Source organism: Orycteropus afer, unplaced genomic scaffold (assembly GCF_000298275.1).
Source record: "Orycteropus afer afer isolate SDZICR_OR568_19922 unplaced genomic scaffold, OryAfe1.0 scaffold00094, whole genome shotgun sequence".
NCBI lineage: Eukaryota > Metazoa > Chordata > Mammalia > Tubulidentata > Orycteropodidae > Orycteropus > Orycteropus afer.
Genome location: NW_006921681.1, coordinates 1103236 through 1124426, shown reverse-complemented (window position 1 = coordinate 1124426; position 21191 = coordinate 1103236). Strand labels below are relative to the sequence as shown.

The following is a 21191-nucleotide window of genomic DNA, read 5'->3' as shown; positions in this document are numbered from 1 at the left end:
TAGGGCTCCCTCCAGCATTTTGTCCAGCCTTGGGCCTGTTGGCTATGTTTATAAAAAGCTGGACCTTGGGCATGCGGGGAGGGAGGTCTGTCAATACGCAGCCCAGAGCCAGGGATCCGTTTGTAGTTTTTCACAACTGATCATTTCTCTTCTGTACAGGACCCAATAAAATCTCCCTTATGATTTGCATTTGGTATCCCAGGCTGCTTTCAGGAAAACACCCTTGAAGAACCTCACACTACCACTGGCCAAGTGCCCCCAAATCTCTGTCCCTCTGGGACTTGAAATTCCAACAACAGTCCTTTATTCTTTGGTGTCTGACTTGTCCCCTTTCTCTGACAAGTGCTCCAACTCCACCCAGTGATAGAGATGGGCCTGGAGCAGCCACAAAATGGAGAGGTGGAGTGAGCATCCTACCGGCGCAAAGGGTCCTATTAGCACAGGTAACAGCCCCAGTGAGGTTAATGCAGGAGGGTGACCCGAAGGAAGTTGTTTTCGGGGGGCCTGGGAAGCGCGGGGACGGCTGTGCTCTAAGACCATCCCTAGGCTCCCCTCTGTCGGGAATTTGGAAGCTGCGTCCTAGGGTCTGCAGTGCAAGGCCGCCGCCTGGTGGCCAGCGGAAGGATTTATCCTGGTTTAACTCACCACCACCACCTGGTGCAGCCTTGGAAGCTTACACTAAGAGCGACAACTACAGCCAGGAGCCCCGCCCTTGCTCCGCGCTCCAAGAGGTCATTGGGCTACTCCGGCTCCCCGCAGTCGGACCAAAATGGGTTTACTGAGCCTGCAATTCAGGGACAGCCAAAAACAAGAAAATCTTGTATTGGAAGTTTGTTATTTGTGCTTCAAAAAGAAGCATCGAAGTAGACATCGTGGGAGAAATTACAATGTCCTTGGCACCTTTATACCCGTGTTAGAAGGTCGCTCTCTTTATTCTGAATTACAATGGGAAGAGGTACCATGATCTCTTCAGGGCTCCGCGCAGGAACCCGTTCCCACCCCGGTTGAGGGTGCCCTTCGCGGGCCGGGGCTGCAGGCCCAGTAGAAGAAACATTGACTTGGGCGTCTCAGAGCACATCAGTGACCTCAATTACGTACGAATAAACAGGCGCAGATCGCTCCCGCGGCCCTCGAGGGTCGAGAGCTTGCACGCAGGCCCCAGGTGTCCGGAGGCGGGGCTTTGCGAGGCTGATGACGAGCTGCTCCCAGCCTGGACTGCAGGCCAGGGATCTTTGTTGAGCCTGGGCCGGGGACCTCTCCCAAGAGAAGGGCCCGGGTTCGCTCTTGCAGTCCTCAGGCTGGTGCGATTCAGAACCGGGTCCCTCCCAAGAACCGCGCGGTCCCGGAGTTTGGGGAACGGGCCGGGGCGACTGTGGGACTGGGCGTCCAAGGCGGAGCATCTTAGGGGCGGAGCTAGAGCGCAGAACTTGACGCGGGGGGGTTCGGGTGCCCGGCTTCCCAGAGGTCTGGCCTAGGATAGGCGGATCTCCCGGTGGGCCGGGCTGCTTGCACAGGGGGTGGGGGTCATTGGGAGCGGAGTGCGGTCCAAGGTGGGGCTAGGGGGAAGGGTTCCTCCCCGGCGGGGCGGGGCCCGGCGCGCTTTGTGCCGGTGGGAACCCGGCGACTGCGGCCGGCTGAATGGGCTGGGGCGGGGCAGCGATTCTCCTCGCTGCGAGAGGTCTGCTCTGCGCCGCTGCCGACCGCGACCTTCCCACTGGGGCACAGCCACCGGGCGGGGCCGGGCCCCTGGGAAAGGGGCGCAGACGAGGACCCCCCCTCCCCCTCCTAGCCCCACTGGGTGGGAAGAGGGGAGAGCGAGTGCGGCCAGAGTATGTGAGGCTGGAGTGTGGGAGCCACGGTGCGCCCACGATAGTCCCTGCGCCCCTAGGCCCGACGGGGCACAGATCAGTCCGAAATCACACCTCCTCCCCGCGTTCCGCCCTCCTGCGCCTCACCAGGGTCGCCACACGCGCAGCCCCGGGCCCGGGCTGTCGGGGCGGCGGCGCGAGGCTGGCTGAGGAGCCGAGACGCTGGTTGACAGGCCAGGAGGGCCACTGGCAAGGAGCAGCCGCGGTGGCGGGGACCGTGGGCTGCCAGTGGCCGGAACCGGAGCGGCAACCCAGGCAGAGTGGCCATTCGGACAGTGCAACGCGAGCGCCTCGGGGCAGGAACTGGGTCCGGCGCTGTCCATGGTGCTGCCGCCCGTGCACTCCAGCACCAGGGGGCAGTGCAGGCCGTTCCCCTCCTCACCATGCCGCAGGAGCTGGCTCACGCCTGGCAGGCAGCCGCGGAAGCCGGGTGGGTACTCGGCGCCGCCAGGGGCCGGCCAGAGCCCTGGAGGACCGGAGCAAGGGGAGAAATGGGGAAGGGAGAGGTAGAGAGGGGAGGCGAAGCGGAGAGGAGAGGTGTGGAGGGGAAGAGGAGAGGGGAGAAGTGTGGAGGGAAGGGGAGAGCAGAAAAAAGGAGGGGAGAGGAGACGAACGCCTTCCCGGATCCCAGAACTCTGCCCACAGGCCGCCTTTCACATCTCGCCCTTGCCCCGCAATAAGCTGTAGTCCTCTCCTTACTCGGCTGCCCACCTGTCCCAGCTTTCATCTCCACTCATGCCCCTTCTCTCTCTGACCTCCTCATATCCGTGCCATATCCGTGGCCGTTACCCCACAGACACTCCCACCCCCACCTCCGGGTCACCCCCTCACCTTGCAGGGAGCTCTGCATGCTCTTCATGTACTTGACGCTCAGCTCTAGGATGTCTGCCTTTTCCAACTTGCGTTTTCGGATCTGCAGATCAGTGGGAAACGCTTTTAGCTGGGCAGCCCCGGAGGAATGAGGCTGGGCACCTTGTGTCACCCCCTCACCCCCGCATCCCTGGGTCCCTCACCTGGTGTGAGTAGTGTTTCTCTAGCAGACACTTGAGCTGCTCCAGTGACACGTTTATGCGTGCACGTCGCTTCTTCTCCATCAGAGGCTTGGAGATCTGTGGGCAAGCAGACCTGTTTGAATACAGGACCCCTGCCTTCCCACCCTCTGCCCCCCCAACAGTCTGGGCAGGGTCCCCCACCCGACACCCCATGTCCCTTTGGACCCAAGACCTTGCGGAAGTTGCCAGCTAGGTTGCCCCGGGTCTCAGGCTGTGTGCCCATTTTGCCGGAACTCTGCCCATGGGAGGTGCCACGGCCTTTATAGGGGCCCCTCGTTTACATGTCAATGAGGCGCTTTGGACTAGAGGAACCCCGAGGAGGAGGGGAATGGAGGGAACACACCAGGGAGGCTCCCTACCCCCCTCCGCTTGGCCCTTTCCCCTTTGACCTCACCTCAGGGACCCTCCTCCCTCCCGAGGGACCATTTTCCCCCTTTCTCAGTCTTTCCTTTATTTCTCTAATCCCCAGCACTTCCCGAGTCTGGGGTCTCCTCCCCTCTCGCTCTTGTCCAAACCATGTCCATTCTACTCTGTGTAGAATCTGGGCCTTCCCACCAGGCACCCATTCCGTGTCGCTAGCCCCATGTTTCCAAGCAGCTAATCAGGGATCCTCTATTGGGCCTCAGGGGGTCATCCTGGGGGAGGTCTATGGGCTAGGCTGGCCTGGGCTGTGATAATGACTATGACAGAGGGAGGATTTCCCTCTGCCAGCCTGATGAAGATGCTGAAGCAGGAGGCACCGCCAGGTAGGCCTTTCTGTGCACTTCACGCTCTGGCCGTGCCTGCGACGCTGCATTAGTCTCCCTAACATGGGACAATGCAGCGATTTTCTGCCTGTGACCGCTCAAAGCCGGCTACACAGTGACATGTGTCCCATTAAAGCATGCAGCCCGCCCGCGGGGCCACAGCTTGCCTCCTCCTTGCTTGGAGCCTAGGGCCTTGGAGTGCTCCTCTATAGGCAGCAATGTGGGCCTGGTGCCCTCCATCAGGGGAGCCTACCTAGGACACTTCCGGATGTGGGCAACGTAGGGCAGCTGCAGAGTAGGGGTGAATCAGAGTGGCCTGGAGTCAAACCCACTCCTAGCCCTAGGCAGTGAGGCTGGGCAACTTGAGCTCCAAGGAGGACCTTTCCCCTGGGAAGAGCTGGAGGTCCACTCCTGAGAGGTTTTTCTCAGTCCCCAGAGCAAGAGAAGAAAAAGCTGTTCAGCAATCGTCTGAGGACAGACAGTCTGTACTTTAGGAGGGCAATTCAGAGCCACCAACATCCCTTTCCATTATCCAAGGCCATAGAAGCCCAGGGTGGAGGAGTGCTCCTCGATGGTTAGGTCTCAGGAGTAGGAATCTGGAGCGGTCCTCCCAGGCCATCCCCAGGAGGCTGGGCTCCAGTAGCTGTGATTGACCAGATTCCCAAGGAGTCCCTAGGTTGGAAACTAGACACCTCCTTTTACTGGGCTCTTGTGCCCTTAATTGGAGGGTTTGTAAAATGGGCTCTGAACAATGGTGTCTCCACTATCACTTCCGAAGGCGAGTGGGAAGTCCCAGGGACGCAAAAACTCTGTAGGAGAGCTCTGTGGCAGAGGAAGCAACTTACCGGCCGCTACGGGCCTCTGTATGCAGGGGAGGTGGCGGCGGGTCCCAGGTGGGCCCCCCAGATCCCTAGAGCTGGGCTATCTCCCTCCCCGCCCCTCTCGGGGTATTGACGGGTCCTGCAGGGCCGCCGCGTTCCCAGGCGTCTCGCAGCGTGGAGAATCGCTCCCCGCCCTCCCCCTTTCAGGCAGCGCCAACGGGGACAGCAGCATAGGGCTCTCTCCCTCCTGGGCCCCAGAGGTCCATGGGCCAGATTCGGGCAAGATGGACCCAGGACCGAGCCGCGGGGCCGAAACCAGGCGGCGGGCTCAGGCACGCGCCGGGAGCTTTGAAGCATGGGGGCCCACAGGGCTGGGGTAGCCTAGGCGAGGTGCGCTCCGGGCTTAGGGCGGGGACCGGACGGTACAAAGGCGCCGCGGGCCCGGCAGGCGGCCCGACAGGGCACAAAGGGGGCAGCCGAGTGTTAAGGGCATTGTGCCGGCCTCACAAAGCCGCGGCCGCGCCCGCCCCTTGGGGCCAAACTCCGGGCGCCCCGCCGCGCGCGGCCTTCCAGCTGCCGCACATCTGCACTGAGACCCAGGCGCGCGCCTCGGCCCAATGAGTCCCTTGCCCCCGATCCTGGGGCCGCTCAGGCAGCGAGGCAATTTGTCCTGTAATTACGATGCCCTCCCCATAAACCGCCGCCCGCGCCTTTCAACTCCGGTGCATTAGCAAACCAATGGCCCCTAGGCGCAGCTCTCATGGCCCGCAGCAGGGGCGCCGGGCCCGCCCCCTCTCCAGAGTTAAGGTCGCCATAAAGGGGCCCGCGGGCCTTCTCCACCGGCGCCTCGCCACCCGCCGCACCAGGGTCACCCTCTTCCCGAGTCCAAGTCAGGGGATTCTGGCTGCTCTGGGTGGGGCAGCTCACGTGGGTGGCGCAGTGGCTCTTAAGTAGTGGAAAATTGACCGCAAAATGCGCTAATTCGCAATGTTCTGCTTTGGCTGCGGGAGGCAAGACCAGCCTGCGGTGGCCGGGGCGGGATTCACAGCCGACACGCCCCACCCTGGCTCACTTAATGGGCTCCGGCTGCCCCTCCCTAGCCGGGGCGCCGCCCGCTGCGCCCTCTCCTCTGTGGTGGTGAATCCTAAACTAGGAGTCTCCCCCACCTGGGCTGAACCCCCTTCCTGGGCCTCCCGGTCCGGAGCATGGCTCCACGCGGTGAACAGCCCATTTGGTCCACTCCCGCCTCAAGCCGACTGAGGCCCCTTAGGCTTCCAGGGTTGCGATTTCCATCACTCCCTTCTTCCAAGCTCGGATGCAGCTTCCACCCTTCCCCCATCCTATCCCCAATTCCGGCATCGGCCTCTCGGAAGCACCTTCCCCTACGCAAGTTAGTTCTTGGCATCTGGCCAGGTCTTTGGAAACTAGTAGAGGAACTTTTACTGAAACCCTACCCTGTGATCCAAACTGGGGCCCCACTTTTCCGCACCCCCACTGTTTGTATATCATGCCCCTCAGCATTCTACGTGAGCCCTTAAGCAGGCAAGCGGGCTCCAAGCAGTAGGGGTGGGTGAGAAGAGGCATTTTCAGTGAGGGAGCTAGGCAGCAGCATACCTGCCCTCTCAGACTAAGCAGGACAAAACACTTTTGGGAAGGGCAAGGACCAACTTAGAAGCAGGGCTTACATAAGCCCTAATGTAGGCCACATTCCTTTTCCATTTTTAGCATCTGGAGCCCCAAGGCACCTGGAAAGGAGCACACATCCAGTCAGTGCCTGGGAGACCCAGGCAGGCCTCTGCTCATTCAAGGAAAGAATGTTTCCTTCTGTAATGCCTGCAGGCTCTTGGGGCCCTGGTGCTGTTCAGGACCCCTCATTTTCTTGCTGGAGAGCTTAAGGCAAAGTAGCCTGAGCGCTTTGCCCTACACACACACACACACACACACATTTTGGCAATGAACAAACTTTTTAGGACACAATGCATGACAGGCTTTGTCTGAAAATGAGGAAGGGAGAGGGTTTTGCAGGCCCTGGAACAAATTCCAGGTAAGAGCCATCCTGGCTCTGAGGCCTCTCAGCCCTGGGTAGGAGCCCTTCCTTTCTGTATTTCCAGGGTTTTAAACTAGTGTTAGGAGCTCTGGTGGCATAGTGCCTAAAGCATTTGACTGATAACTAGAACACTGGCAGTTCAAACCCACCAGCCACTCCTCAGAAGGAAGATTGGGCAATCTACTTCTGTAGTGATACTGCCTTGGAAACCCAAGGAGGGGTCGCTATGAATCCGATCCTACTAGATGGCAGGCAGTGAGTTGTTTGTTTTTTAAAAATGTTAACTGATGAGCGGTGTGCAGGCCACTGTGGGTGCCAGTGATTGAAGGGTGAAAGGCATTGAGCCCCCTTTGCAGATGCATTTCAAAGTGGAATAAAGTGATTGCTCCATGTAATTAACTATTGCAACACAGCAAAAGCATGGGAATGACTTGGCCAATTGTTTCCAGATGGGCTTGGAGAGGTGGCGATTGTTTAACTCTCTTTAGCACTGTTGGGACTACAAATAGCCTGGTGGCCAAGAGCTCTTTAGGGGACAAAGGCTGGGACTCCAGTGAGTGCATCAATGCTGAACTGGCCTGGCCCAGCTTGGGGAAAGTGAATTCAGAGAGACCCCCATTGTCCTGGTCCTTTGTGTCTCTGCCCAGCTGGCTCTAATCTTTAAATATTTACCCGGGCCCCTTTGTGCACATATGAGTTATGCACTTTTGGGCTGATGTGCTCATAAACTACACATCATTTACCCATTTCCGGCTGGAGAGAGGGGACTTTCATGCCTCTAGCCCAGAATGGCCCGAGGAGGGGAAGAAAACCTTTGGAGGACCAGGGTTCCCACTCAGAGTTGTGGCCACATGGGACAGGTCCCTCCCCACTGTACCTCCTGGCTTCCACGTGAACATAGGCTGACAGACTCCTGTGAACGACTGAGAGCAGCAGGAAGTCATTTCCCTAAAAAATGAGAGACCAGGTTAGGACCCAGGACCCATTGGGGTGGAAAGAAAGTGAGGTTCCTTGACTTCTCCCTGCTTGGTTTAGGGTTTGGACAGCACTTAGGACTGAAGCCAACTTTCCATCCTAGGAAGCTGGGTTGAGTTTATCCATCTCTCACATGAAGAGGGGAAAGCTCATCCTTGCACTGCCTCCTGGCTGTCAGGGGGCAGGGGGGCTCACCACTTCCTACATTCTTTCTTGCTCAATGGAAAAAACAGTTGCTATCTATTCAGTACCAACTCATGGCAACCTCATGTGTGTCAGAGTAGGACTGTGGTCCACAGGGTTTTCAATGGCTGATATTTTGGAAGTAGATCAGGCTTTTCTTCCCAAACCCCGCTGGGTGGACTGGAATCTCCAACCTTTCAGTTAGCAGTTGAGTGAGTGACCATTTGCACCACACAAGGACTCTTGTTCAATGGAAAGCAATTCCATTTAGAAATCCAAACCAAACCCGGGGCTATCGGGTCAATTCCAACTCAGCGACCCTGTAGGGCAAAGTACAACTGCCCCCTAGGGTTTCCAAGGCTGGAAATCTTTACGGAAGCAGACTGCTACATCTTTCTGCTGCAGAGCAGCAGAGCGGCTGGTGGGTTTAAGGCACCAACCTTTCGGTTAGCAGCCAAGCACTTTAACCACTGGGGATCCTTTTTTAAGAAAAGGCAGGCTGATTTATTCTCAGCCTGGTTTTACTTGCAAATGTAACATAAGGTGGTTCTTAGCACTCTTTAAAACAGCAGGGGTCCCCACGTGGGCCCAGGAAGAAAAGCCACCTCACCAGGTGAGGGCAGATGGTAGGTTGATGGGGATAGGGGGAAGTGTGTATGTGGCGGTGACTGCAAACAGATCTTCCTGCATGTGAAAGGGTTCCCTTTGTGCTGGCTTCCCAGATCCTAGAACAAAACACATTCAAATGCTTATTAACTAGGAAAGGCAGTAAGATATCCCCAGGGCGGAGTAGTTTTTTTTCTTATTTATTTATTTGTAGTTTTGCCATCTCCCCAAGCCTTATGTGTTCCACACTGGAGAGCCCAGTGCGTACTGAGCTCGTCTCTGTCTCAGTAATTTCTCTCTGTTTGTGTCTTTCTGTGTTTCTGAGTGCATCTGTGTGTGACTGTGTTTCTCTGGGTATAGGCTTGTGTGTACAGGCAGATTCAGCAACTCCAGAGACTTCAAAAATACCCCCTTCCCTAGATCTGGCCTTGCAGGAGACTGTCTCCAAGTCTCCTCCTTCACTTTCCAAGATGAGGCTGATGAAGATGGAGAGCCTGAGGAAGGTGACGGGCCAAGGAAAGGGGCTTCGTGGGCTCTAGTTATCTGTTCTGAATGACATGTTATTCTATGCCTCCTGAATGGTGATGGTCTCCAGGGATAAATTGGGGCCAGAAAGAGAGAGTAGGGGGCAAATGCCAATGACCAGATGTAGAACTTCAGGAGTGGCTTTCAACTTCAGGACCAGGGTCCCTCTCTGGAGTAAAGATGTAATGAAGGCCCTCTAGTGGCCTCAGGGAGTCCTTGCGCAGAGGTCCTGAGTCTGGGGGAGACCCTGAGAAACTGAGGACAGGGCCAGAAGCTCCATCTCTCAGCCCCCAGGAACATCTATGCCTCCTTTATTTATGGTGCTGTAACTCAATGGATTTTTAAACATTAAATTTCCTTTCAATTCCCATTACCTGAGTTTAGCAAATGTTTAGCACCATTAGAGAGCACCACATCGTAGGTGATCCTTAGGTGGTACAAACAGTTTGCATTAGATTACTAATCTAAAGACTGGTGGTTCAAATCCACTCAGGGGTACTGTGGAAGAAAGGCCTGGTGATCTGCTTCTGTTAAGACTACAACCAAGAAAACCCTATGGAGCAGTTCACATGGGATGTGAACTGTAACACGTGGGTCCGCTGTGAGTCAGAACTGATTCAACTGCAACAACTCAATGGCAACAGGTTTGGGTTTGGTCTTGGTGCTCTGGAAGTTTATAGAAGTATTCTGGGCTTTTATAGAAGTACTTACAGTTGCGTGATAGATCAAGACCACATTTTATAGAAACTGAGGCTTATAGAATTGATGTGCCCAAGATCATAAAATTAGGCTGCAGGTGTCAGGAGCTGGGATGGCAGCCAGGGTCTTCATTAGTCCCCTAGCCCAGCTACCCAGACCCCTTCCCCCTCCCCCGGGGCCTGTCCTCCATCCTGCCTCTGGCTTGTTCCCTCCGGCCTCTGCCTGTGAGAATGCAGCGTCCTCCCTCCGGGTGGATGCCCTTGCTCTCATTTCCAGCGGCAGGCCGGCTGCGTCCCCTTGGGCCTCGAGGCCAAGCTGAGTTTCTTCCCGGCAACTGCCGTGGCCTCCACGCTTCCACCCTTCAACTTTCCCTGGGTGCTCCTCTCTTCTACCTTTTCACCCCACCCAACAGTTTATCTAGTTGTCTGTTTACCTTTCTCCTCCGTCACAGTTCTGACTTCCCGCGGTGGGGCATTTACTCTTTAAAAAAGTAAAGTGCTATTTCTGATTGTAAACCATGCAAGTTCTTGCAGGAATATGGCAAATACAAGAACATATAGAGAAAACAATAAATTGTCCGATGTATTACCACCTAAAGATGTTTGCTGTTGAACTTTCGTTTACATATATTTCAATCCTTGTTCCAACCTCGTATGTATCCTTTTTTTTCCCCGCAAAGCCAAGTCAGTGCAAAGGTTTTATTCTGCTCTTGAAAAACCGGAATCTGTACTGAATATTTGCCCACGGATTTAAATGGTCTGTAATCCCCTTGCCTAGATGCCCGAATGGAGGGTATTTAGGTGGTTTCCTCCGATAGGAACATTCTTGAGTTTGGGGCAAACTTACAGCACAAGCCTGGGCGATAAGCAACCCGAGCTCCGCAGCTACTTAATTTGGGGGAGGGGAAGTCCCGGAAGAGACACAGGCGGGGCGGGGCACAGTGATCCCGCCAAATTCAGGACAGGAGCCGAGAGGGGTGGCGGTCTCGCGAGAACTTTCAGCACACGCGCGGCTACGGGCAGGCTGCCCTTCCCGGCGCGCCTTCGGTGGCGGAGTGCGCAGGCGCGGCCGGCGGGTTTCCCCGGGCTACAGTCGCCGCCGCTGCTGCCCGCTGGTCTGCTGCCCTGCGCCATGGCGGGTTGCATGGCGCGGGCTCCGCCGGGCTCTGAGGCGCGCCTCAGCCTTGCCACCTTCCTGCTGGGAGCCTCGGTGCTCGCGCTGCCACTGCTCACGCGCGCCGGCCTGCAGGGCCGCACCGGGCTGGCGCTCTACGTGGCTGGGCTCAACGCGCTGCTGCTGCTGCTCTACCGGCCGCCACGCTACCAGGTGGGGGCCGGACCGGGCGGGTCGCGGGCTGCGACGGGGACCCTGCACCCTTTCCCTGGGGCCAGAGCTACCGGGAGCGGGGTCAGCGGAAAGAGCCCTTCCACGGGCGTGCTTTTTAGCTGCAAGTTCAGGTTGGACGCCAGCCTCGCAGGGCTCCTGGGGGCGTCCGGTGTGGGGTCCTTTCCACCCGGCAGAGTGGGTGTTCGATTGCAGTTCTTGTCTCTCAGCAGCTGCGGCAGATGCGCTGGGGTGGGGAGGAGGGAGCCTCCCAGTTCATGTAATTTAAGGTGTGGAGCTTTAACTGTTGCCAAGTTTGCGAGGTCAGAGGCCCGCATGTCCATGGAGGGGGCTGGGCGTAGAGCTCCGGGTGCCCTGTCCAGTTTTGCTGCAGGGATTTGGGAAGGTCTTGCCAGTAAGCGAGATTTCCAGGATATTCCCGCAGCCCTGAATAAAGCAGCAATAATAGTAATGGCAGCTAAAACTTGTGTAGCACTTTTAAGTGCTTTACATGAGAAGGCTTCTCAGTAGTCCTAAGAAATAGTTACTGTTGTTACACCCACTTTGTCAATGGGGAAACAGATCCAGAGAGGTTAAGTAACTTGCCCAAGGCCACACAGCCAGTGAGGGGTGCTGGTGGGATTTGAATCCAGGCAGCCGGGCTTCAGTCCCTTAAGGGGTGAGCAGATCCGCTCTCTGGCTGCAAGTGGCCAGCTTATCCCAGGATGGCTAGCAGCCTGGTTTTGTGCTCCCAAAACGACTGGGTGACTGAGCTCTTTTGGGTCTATTTCAGATAGCCATTCGAGCATGTTTCCTTGGTTTTGTGTTTGGCTGCGGCATGCTGCTAAGTTTTAGCCAGTCTTCTTGGAATCACTTTGGCTGGTAAGAAGTACTTTTGGAATAATGATTTTGAGGAGAGGGAGGCTGGATCAGAGGGTCAGCACCCGCTTCTCCTTCTCCCAGCACCTCATCTTTGACTGGCTCTAAAGGCAATTTGGGGAGCTCTGGTAGCATAGTGGCTAAGACACTTGCCTGCTAACCAGACGGCTGGCGGTTCAAACCCACCAGCCACTCCTCAGAAGGAAGGTTGGGCATTCCTACTTCCGTAGTGATACTGCCTCGGAAACCCAAGGAGGGGTCGCTATGAGTCGGGTTTGACTCGACGGCACATAACAACAACAACAAAGGCAATTTGAGGTTCTGTGGAAACCAGGTCACTAGTTTCCGCCCAGATGCCCACATCTTGGACCTTGTGATTTTCTGCCCATTGGTGGCTTCTGTTGCAGGCAGAAAGGGTCTCCTTGGTGCAATCCTGACAGCTGTCCTTGTCTGCACTGTAGCTGCTGGGACAGCATTCAGTGAGTCGACGAGCCCTTCTCGAAAGGGGACACAGATCCTCAGTGATGGAAAGGGGCAAGGCTCCAGCTTGTCTTCATAGGCCTCTTCCATCTCTAATTTCCATTAGGTAACATCTAGTACAGCCCCACGGCCAGTGTAGGATTTTCCCCTACACTTGATTTCAAATCCCTTGAGCCTTCTAGTCCCTGACCTGGATATGAACCAGTGGCGTCAAGGTAAAAAGCTTCATCTGCTTTTATCAGTACTCTGAGCCATCTAATCCTTCTTTGCGGCGGTGCTTTCGATTTTGTTGAATTTTTATGCCCAACATACATCATTACTTTGAAATTTCCCTTTGTCATGTTTTATCATGTGTGTTGTCATTTTAAAAGGGCCCATAATGCCTTCCTAACCTGGTTTTTTTTGTTTTGTTTTGTTTTTTTTTTTTTTGCCAGTGATCCTTAAAAACATAGTCTCTTTAGAACCCTAACTCTGTAAACCTGAGGGCATCTTTGTACATATAGACACCTGATGGTTTCTCTAGGCAGGTGACAACAGGTATTTCAGTATAGAATTGAGAGACAGCAAGCCCACATCTGTACTTTTGTTTATGGCTAACTTGATTCCCTTGCCCCAATGAATCTCTTTCTCTGCTTTTTCTTAGGTACATGTGCTCCCTGTCATTATTCCACTATTCTGAATACTTAGTGACGGCCGTCAATAATCCCAAGAGTCTGTCCCTGGATTCCTTTCTCCTGAATCACAGTCTGGAGTATACTGTAGCTGCCCTTTCTTCTTGGATAGAGTTCACGCTTGAAAATATCTTCTGGCCAGGTTAGTGTGCCCTGTTTTCCCTTCCAGAGGGGAGAAGGGTGGCATCCACCATAGCCAAGGCAGTGAGTGACATTGGTCCACCTCCTGGGCCTAATCTCCCCTGAGCAGTTTCCACCCAGGCCTCAGCCCTCACTAAGCTCTTTATAAAGGATGAGCCCTGTGGGGAACTCCACTTCTAGATTCTGAATTGAGGACATGTTGGCCTTTTGCCTTAAACCTTGCATAATTTGAAATATCATCTAGTAAGACTTCCCAACCCTGGATAATTAGAATCCTTAATTTTACAATTAGAGGAGGTTTGGGTATATATCTTGACTTGAGAAAGGCACCCTGGTGGCTCAGTGGTTTGGTACTTAGCTTCTACTTGAAAGGTCAGCAGTTTGAACCCACCGGGCAATTTGCTTCTGTAAAGATTTACAGCCTTGGAAACCCTGTGGGCAGTTCTACTCTGTTTTATAAGGTCACTATGAGTTGAAATCAATTTGACGATAATGGGTTAGTTGAGTTTTTCTCTTTTTTTTGTATGAGTTAAAAAATGTTATGTGACAATTTTATTAGCAATAAACCTCTACATCTGGAACCTACTCTGGTATTGAACTTCCCACCCAGTAAATGAAATAAAAGGTGTGTGACTCCCAAACAAAAAACCAAACACATTGCCATCAAGTCAGTTCAGTAGAACTGTGATACATCGGGTGTTTTTTTTTTTTTTAATGTAATCTTTATGGAGGAGAACTAGTAGCACAATGGTTAAGCACTTCCGCTGCTAACTGAAAGATTGGCAGTTTGAACCTACCAGCCACTGTGTGGGAGAAACACCTGTCAGTCTGTTCCAGTAAAGATTACAGCCAAGAAAACCCTATGAGGTAGTTCTGCTGTGTCATGTGGGCTTGCTGTGAGTTGGAAATTGACTCGGTGGCACCTAACACTGCTTTTCAGAAGCAGGTCACCAGGCCTTTCTTCCACAGTGCCACTGGGTGGGTTTAGACTGCCGACCATTAGATTTGTAGTTCTTTACTTCACTTAGCTGTACCTGTGGTAAAGGTATAAGTGAAAGACACCGTGTGGTGGGAGGGACATGAATGAGAGAGCCCACAGCTCTAGGAGAGGAGGACCTCTTTTATCTTGCCGCTCTAACACATGATGCCCCTTTGAAGTAAATGGATGAACATCATGACTTCAGGGACCGTATTTTGCTCATAATATAATTTTAATGTGATGGCAAATGCTAATTGCCCTCTAGGACGTTTTCTAACGATTCCTCCTTTGGAGATATAAGTTCATTGTAAGCAGCAAAAAGAGAGGACTCCTTGGTTTTCTGTTGGTCACTGATGTCTCTCCTGCAGAACTGAAGCAGATCACCTGGCTGAGTGTCACCGGGCTGCTGATGGTGGTCTTTGGGGAGTGTCTGAGGAAAGCAGCCATGTTTACAGCTGGTTCCAACTTCAACCACGTGGTGCAGAACGAAAAGTCAGACACTCACACTCTGGTGACAAGTGGCGTATATGCTTGGTTCCGCCACCCTTCTTATGTTGGGTGGTTTTACTGGAGTATTGGAACCCAGGTATGTTCTCCAATAGGAGGCTAACCCCTTTGAATTCAAAAAAACAAACAAATGTGTTTTTGAAATCTACTTCATATACAAGTCTTCGTTTTAAAGTGTCCGACTCAGTGGTTTTTAGGGGAGTCTCAAGGTTGTTAGTCTGTTAATTTTAACACATTTCAAGTGATAATTAAGTGTAAGTCAAGAGTTGAGAGAACAGATTCAGTCTTGAGTGTTTTTACGCCGTGCCTGATGGATGCCCTAAACTTGTAGCCTCCTGGTGACTCTAGGTGTTGTGACACCTTCTGCTCTACCCCTTCTCTGCCTCCTTAACCTAGATCTGTAGCACCCCAGAGGCTCAGGAAAGGGGTACCCACTGCCCTACCCAGTGGCAGCTGGACTGATTTTCATTAGTGTAGGTATGAATGAGGCCAAGGGCATGCACGAGGTTTGAGGTGAGCTTGTCACTTTGTCCTATCTCAGACTGCAGACTGAGCCGTTGTTTCTTGACAGTTGTCCCTTAAATCTGTACTCTTGGCCCTCAAAGGACTTGACCACAGAAGGGTAATAGACTATGGACAGTTTGTCAGCTCTTTGGAGAAATCAAGACAGAGCCCTCAGGTTTCAGCAGCAATGCACAGTCAGTTGGGACTCTCTGGTAGCCCCCAAAGGTGTGGCAGTGACAGGTTACAGCATAAGATGCATTTAAGGTTGGTTGTTTTTTTTTTTTTTGGTGACTTGCTTCCAGTTTTTAAAATTTATTTCTTGTTAGCAGAAAAGTATATTTGTTATAGAATAGAGATGCATGGCCAAGGAAGAGAAAGACTTGGATTTTTTTTGTTTTTTCTTGGTTTTGTGTGTGTGTGTGTGTGTGTGTGTGTGTTTTGATGAAAATATATTCAGTCGTACAGTATTTCAACAATTTCTACACGTACAACTCAGTGACATTGACTGCATTCTTCAAGCGGTGCAACCATGCTCACCATCCTTTTCCAAATGGTTCCACCATAAGATTTATTTTAAAACTTGTATTCCTGGAATGTGTAAAGTGCCCACAGTCATAGTCCCTGGGAACAAACTGATTTCAGCAGAGTAGTGACACTTGTCATAAATACTATACACCAAAGTGCTCAAGGACTAGAGAGTTTTCATACCTTTCCAACCACAGATCTTTTTAGATCATGATCCAGCACACACATTTATAAACAAGACAAGACTTTCACAGCAGGACACCGTGACTGCATAAAACACAGAATTTTCTGTTTCACATCACTGGTAACGTTGTTTACAATGCACTAGATGAATTCAGTGACAGGTATAGCTGGTCGGGTCCTGGCTCCAGCAGTGGGCCTCCCCTTCCTCATGTTGCAGTAGGGGTAGCAGCACTGCCCAGTGCTTTGCTGGGAGGGTTCAGTGGCTTGATGGGTGCGAGGGGCTCCTGGTGCTGAGAACACAGCAAGCTCAGACCAGCAGTGGTCAAGAGTAAGGTGGAGGGTGTGTGCCTGGCTCTGTAGGTGCCAGTGGCTTACCTGGGGACTCAGTGGGGCCAGGCAGTGGGCAGATGGGGGAGAGGGTTCCTCTAGGAGCTGGGAGATGCTTTTGGCTTTGAAGGACTGTCTGGATGTAAATCCATGGGGAAAACATTCTCAGAAGGTGGAAAAACCACATGCGTGAAGGAGGTAAGAGGCGGACAGAGTGAACGCTGGAGGAAGGAGGCGGACTGGAAGGAGGGGCCGAAGTGCTGGTTGTCAGTGCCTGGAATGCTGGCCCAAGGAGCTGGGCTTGAGGCATTTGAGCTTCCAGAGCAGGGGAGTGATCTGATGGAAGTTTTCAGGAACTCAGTTGGTAGCAGTGTATGGAGTGGAGGGGAACAGCAGGGGCCCACGTTAGGGTGTGGCGGAGGACCTGGACTGGAAGGCAGGGTGCACAGGAACAGAACTCCATGTTGAGGAATTCACACGTCCGGGGATGAAAGGGGGAGCTGCTGTCATCCTGACCTGACTGTTGAGATCCAAGAGAATGTCTTCCCTGTTAATTTTTAGAGCTGTCTCAGGTACAAGTAGCAATAGGCAAGGGTATGAAAGAAAGCTACAGGGGTGAGGGGTGAATTTGAGCTCTTAAGTAAAAGTTAGGGTTGCTTTCACTTTGCTTCGGCATAATAGTGGTAGGCGAGTGCCGTCCAGGCCCTGCCTCTTAAGACACCCCGCTAGTGTACCAGAGAGTCTCTGGGGCCCTTGGCACAGAAATCCTGTGGGTGTGGGAGAGAAACAGATGTCCTGAGGTGCCTGGTGTTGGGGCCGCTCTGCCTGACCAGCTTCGTCTCTGCTCCTCTGCCAGGTGATGCTCTGTAACCCAATCTGTGGCGTGGCATATGCCTTGACAGTGTGGCGGTTTTTCCGAGATCGAACGGAAGAGGAAGAGATCTCCCTGATTCACTTTTTTGGAGAGGAGTACCTGGAGTACAAGAAGAGGGTGCCCACGGGCCTGCCTTTCATCAAGGGAGTCAAGATGGAGCTATAACGGGAGGTGGAGGCTGGGTGAGGCTGAGGGCTCGGCTCCACGCAGCATGGGACAAGCCCGACCGCCTCCAGCCAGTCACCCTGCAGGAAGAACATTCTTAACCACTTTGTATGTTACCAGTTACTCTTCTGGAATGTCACTCAAGACCAAATGGTCAGAAGGCCTTAGGACCAAAGGACCCACCAGGCAATTCACTCTTGTGTTGAATCGAGGTCAAATGGAGACAAGAGGCCAGTGCAGCACAGACCACAGCAATACTTAGCAGCCCTTTCAGTGCCACCTGGCAGAAGGGGAGGCTGCGTCCCATTTCCCCATGAGGCAAGAGTGTGGCTACATTTGTTATCAGAGACTCCTTGGGAGAGGTGAGCCACTGTTCTCAGCAGTGCCTCTGCAGCAGAAAGCGGGCATCTGTGCTGAGTAGTGTCAGAGATACATTGAAAGCCTTTCATTTTAACAGGAAACCCCAGACAACACAGCTTTAACCTCTTTATTTCTGTCCTCAAATGCATGAACATCTGTATACTTTTAAAAATACTTCCATATACGACATGTTGGCTACTCATACATTTAATCATATTTACGTATCTATTTTTTATAATAGCAGTGCAGATTCAAAGGGGGCTCCTTTCAGGTTTATAGTTGCAACCTTTCTGTGTCAGCAGTTAAGCATAGACACCTCAGTGTGGCTTTGTGTCACATGTTGGTGACAGCTGCCACATTGACCCTGGTCCCTAGTCCAGGAAGACTCCAGACCCCTTTGGGATCTTTGTTCCTGCTCTCCTCCCAAGGGGAGACTGTTATCAGTGACGGGTGTCTCAACGATGGGTCCTTTTCCCTCTAGCCAGCAAGCGCTTGGTGAATGCCTGCGCTCTCTGCGCAGGCTGTCGGTAAGAGTTGAGGAACGCCACTCTCCATTTGGGATCTTACTCTCATTTTATCATCACTTATGTTCTTGAGTTTCACTTTAAATTTGTTAACTGTCATTTCCTACATTTTGTTCTCAAAATCCTGTGGTTCCTAATGCTGTTCTAAACTGTCTTTTCCAAAGGGGTTGAACAAATACAACTAAAATTCAAGCAAATCAACTCATGAAAATAGTCTTAAATGGAGCAAATAACCCTGCTTGAGTCAGTATTTTTACCCCCCAAGTTTGGGAGAGTGGTTGGCTTTAGGAGTGAGATGTTAAGCTTTAAGAGATAAGGACCTGATTTGATTCTGGAGTAGATTTGGAACAGGGTCTCAGTGTGAAACCCTCCCATTCAGTCCCGCAGTGGCACTGATGAAGTGTGATTGTGAAGGTGGCGTGGCCCTGTGGCCAGAGCTCAGCTCTCCCGCTACGTCACACCACAAGGCCTGCGAGGAGCCACTTAACCTTTCTGTGCCTAGATCGCCCCATCTGTAAAATGGGGTCAATACCACCTACCTCACAGGGATGTTGTGAGGATTTAGCAGAACAGTGTCAAACGTTTTTCATACTTAGATGAGAGAAATTACAGAGGTAAAATCTATACTGTATAAGTACATGAAAATGACATTAAAAAAAGGAGACATTTGGTTAACTGTACCAGACACCTAAAATGTATGTTCAAAACAGAGTTTTACAAACTCAGAATATTACTTATTTCTAGATTCTTGCTTAATTAATTTTCTTGTTATTATATATACCAAAGAGGTTTACGGGTTTGTTGATTGCTGGTGAGAGACATGCTGGTGTGAGAACTAGACACACTCAGCCCACTGCTCTCACTGTGGTCTCGTGGTTGGATTCTGGACATGGTCTTGGCAGGAGCCATCCACAGCCTGTTTCTTTGAGTGGACCCTCTCTGCTGGGACAGGAACATACATGTATTTTGGGGACTTGAATTGGTTGAATCAATTGTAAACTTGCTCTCCAAATCATGCTTAGCAAAGCAAACACCACGTACTAGGACTGCAAACTTTGCAAGCTTGGAGAGGGTGCCTTTGGGTTCCTGACAGCCACCCACCCCCAGCTCTCGCCTTTCTTACTGTGTCTAGCAAGATTGGGCCCAGCCTCCCTGCCCACTGGGGGCCGTGATGCTGTCTTCGATAGATGGTGAGCTGCTCATGACAAGCTTTATGAACACTGAGACTGAAGGTGTTGACTTTTGGTGATCTCTGCCTCCTCCATATATATGCCAGAGTCCAGAAAACCCCCTTCCTGCCAGTCCCTTGAGCTTACTCAAGCCCAGAAGGTAAGCCTTAGTGCTTCTGCCATGAGCCGCTGCTGCCATCACACCACCTGGGACTGATGTGTTCTGCTCACCTTTAAGAAGCAGTTTCATGGGCAGAAGTCAGCAATGTTGTGGCGGTAAAAGGTGAACTATTAAAAGGCAAGATTGGCAGATGATTTGAGTTTCATCCTGTGCCCACAATCTTCATGTTATTTTTAACTTCATGAATTTGGCAGTGAACAGTGCACACAGCAGAAAATCAGGTTAAGGTAACAGCTCCAGGTGTTTACTGTAAAGGTCATATCACCAGTTTCCTCAAATGAAGACACTGTCAGGAGATTTCTGTTTCATTGTGGGTTTGAAGGAAGAAATTCTAAAGTGAGAAATGCCTGTCACACGGAGCAAAGCTACTTTGGACCAGCGTAAAATGAAAGATTTTGCAAGAACTGGCAGGCTGCTGCTGAAAACGGCAGTCTACAGAAAAGAGGTGGCGAGCCTTTATCAGGGCAGCAAGCAGAAGACGGCACACCCGACCACCCTCAGTGGGATGAATGGCTTCTTAAACCTAAAAAGCAAACCTTATGAAGCCTTTTGTTTATTTAATGATCTGAGTGGTTGACATGGTAGGAGAAAATACTCCTAAACCAGGAAGTTGTTTTAACAATGTAGGCTCAATAAGGTCTTAGTCACATGCGTTTTGATAGCAGCCCCTCTGTACCAGGTACAGTAAGCCACTGTCCCTTCTCTGCACTTTCTTACTGCCTTAGCTAGTTGGGATCTCCTGCTGTAGTTTGCTTTTTGTAGTGGTTCAGCAACGTTAGGAGACCCCCGTATCTCTATTACGGTGGGAAACACTAGGAAAGGCTTGGCACCTTGTCGTGGGGTGAGACGGTTCCACCATCCTGAGTGGTCCCAAGCACTGGCTCTCAAGGGCGCCCGTCCCACAGCAAGGAAGAGTAACTCAGTGGAGTAATTATTCTACTCTTCTTTTTACATACAGAAATGTTTATTTAAATATTTTAAATTGGATTTCCTTTCACAGATACTGATTATTCTTTCCAATTCGTAAATAAAACTGTACTTGATTTCACTATGAACAACAGTGTGATTGTGTTGGGGCAGGAACATGTGGAGAAGGGATGTCCAGTACCGACAGCATAAACCAGGTATATTGTGCCGCTGAACCCAGTTCTGAATTCCTACATTTAACCAGTGGGTAACAATAAATTCCCTTTGTCCTGTAGACTATGCTGGAAGTCCGGGATGCTTTGGAATGGGATCTCCGGTGTCTCTGTGATCAGGTACAGGGGCGTTGGAGCCCCTGGATTGCACAAATAGTTATGTGCTTGACTGCTAACCCAACGGTTGGAGGTTCAGGTCCAACCAGAGGCAGTCTGGAAAAAAGACCTAGTGATCTGCTTCCCAAAAATCAGCCATTAAAAACCCTATGGAGCTCTGCTCTCCCCTAATACATGGGGTCACCATGAGTTGGAATTAACTACAGCTGGTGATGGTGTTGAGTACTGATGTGAGGCACTCTGGGGCCTCCCCAGCTCAAAAGCCATGCACTGTCTGAACCACGGAATGAAGCTGAATATTTGCTTAAAATACTACCTGGGCATCATTTTGCTTCCAAAACTTTAAATTTTAAGTCATGCAGCTTAGTTTTCTTTTTTAAGGATCGATTCGTTTTCTCTTGATAAAGGGTAGTATGTAGGAGTAGGGAATATGAAAAACTACTAGGAAAAAGGGTAGTGCTGAATGGTACTTTAATGTCAACACACGGTGAATGTAGGAGGCACAATAGCAGAGAAAGTGATGGGGACCTTTTGGGGGAAAGTAGCAGAGAAGTGATGGGGACCATCTCCTGTCGAGCACCCTTGCTTTCTGAACTCAGTCCCTCCTCTAAAGAGAGGGTT

The 21191-nt window shown here is 51.9% G+C and overlaps 2 protein-coding genes across 2 annotated transcripts; one reads left to right on the top strand and one right to left on the bottom strand.

Moving 5' to 3' along the window:
• Window positions 1-1524: 1524 nt before the first annotated feature.
• HES3 (hes family bHLH transcription factor 3) lies at window positions 1525-2962 on the bottom strand. The gene is made up of 4 exons (XM_007942574.2): window positions 2882-2962; window positions 2700-2781; window positions 1956-2334; window positions 1525-1714 (listed from the first exon to the last, which is right to left on the bottom strand). The coding sequence occupies exons 1-4, from the start codon at window positions 2960-2962 to the stop codon at window positions 1525-1527; spliced, it is 732 nt and encodes a 243-aa protein (XP_007940765.2).
• Window positions 2963-10653: 7691 nt separating this feature from the next.
• ICMT (isoprenylcysteine carboxyl methyltransferase) lies at window positions 10654-17080 on the top strand. The gene is made up of 5 exons (XM_007942573.1): window positions 10654-10848; window positions 11639-11727; window positions 12848-13017; window positions 14364-14581; window positions 16898-17080. The coding sequence occupies exons 1-5, from the start codon at window positions 10654-10656 to the stop codon at window positions 17078-17080; spliced, it is 855 nt and encodes a 284-aa protein (XP_007940764.1).
• Window positions 17081-21191: the final 4111 nt, after the last annotated feature.

Coding starts and splice junctions, on each gene's coding strand:
- ICMT (XM_007942573.1), top strand. CDS start 10,654: ATGGCGGGTTGCATGGCGCGGGCTCCGCCGGGCTCTGAGGCGCGCCTC. Junction 10,849..11,638: donor ACCGGCCGCCACGCTACCAG/GTGGGGGCCGGA, acceptor GGTCTATTTCAG/ATAGCCATTCGAGCATGTTT. Junction 14,582..16,897: donor ACTGGAGTATTGGAACCCAG/GTATGTTCTCCA, acceptor CTCCTCTGCCAG/GTGATGCTCTGTAACCCAAT.
- HES3 (XM_007942574.2), bottom strand. CDS start 2,962: ATGGAGAAGAAGCGACGTGCACGCATAAACGTGTCACTGGAGCAGCTC. Junction 2,782..2,881: donor AGAAACACTACTCACACCAG/GTGAGGGACCCA, acceptor ACTGATCTGCAG/ATCCGAAAACGCAAGTTGGA. Junction 2,335..2,699: donor CATGCAGAGCTCCCTGCAAG/GTGAGGGGGTGA, acceptor CCGGTCCTCCAG/GGCTCTGGCCGGCCCCTGGC.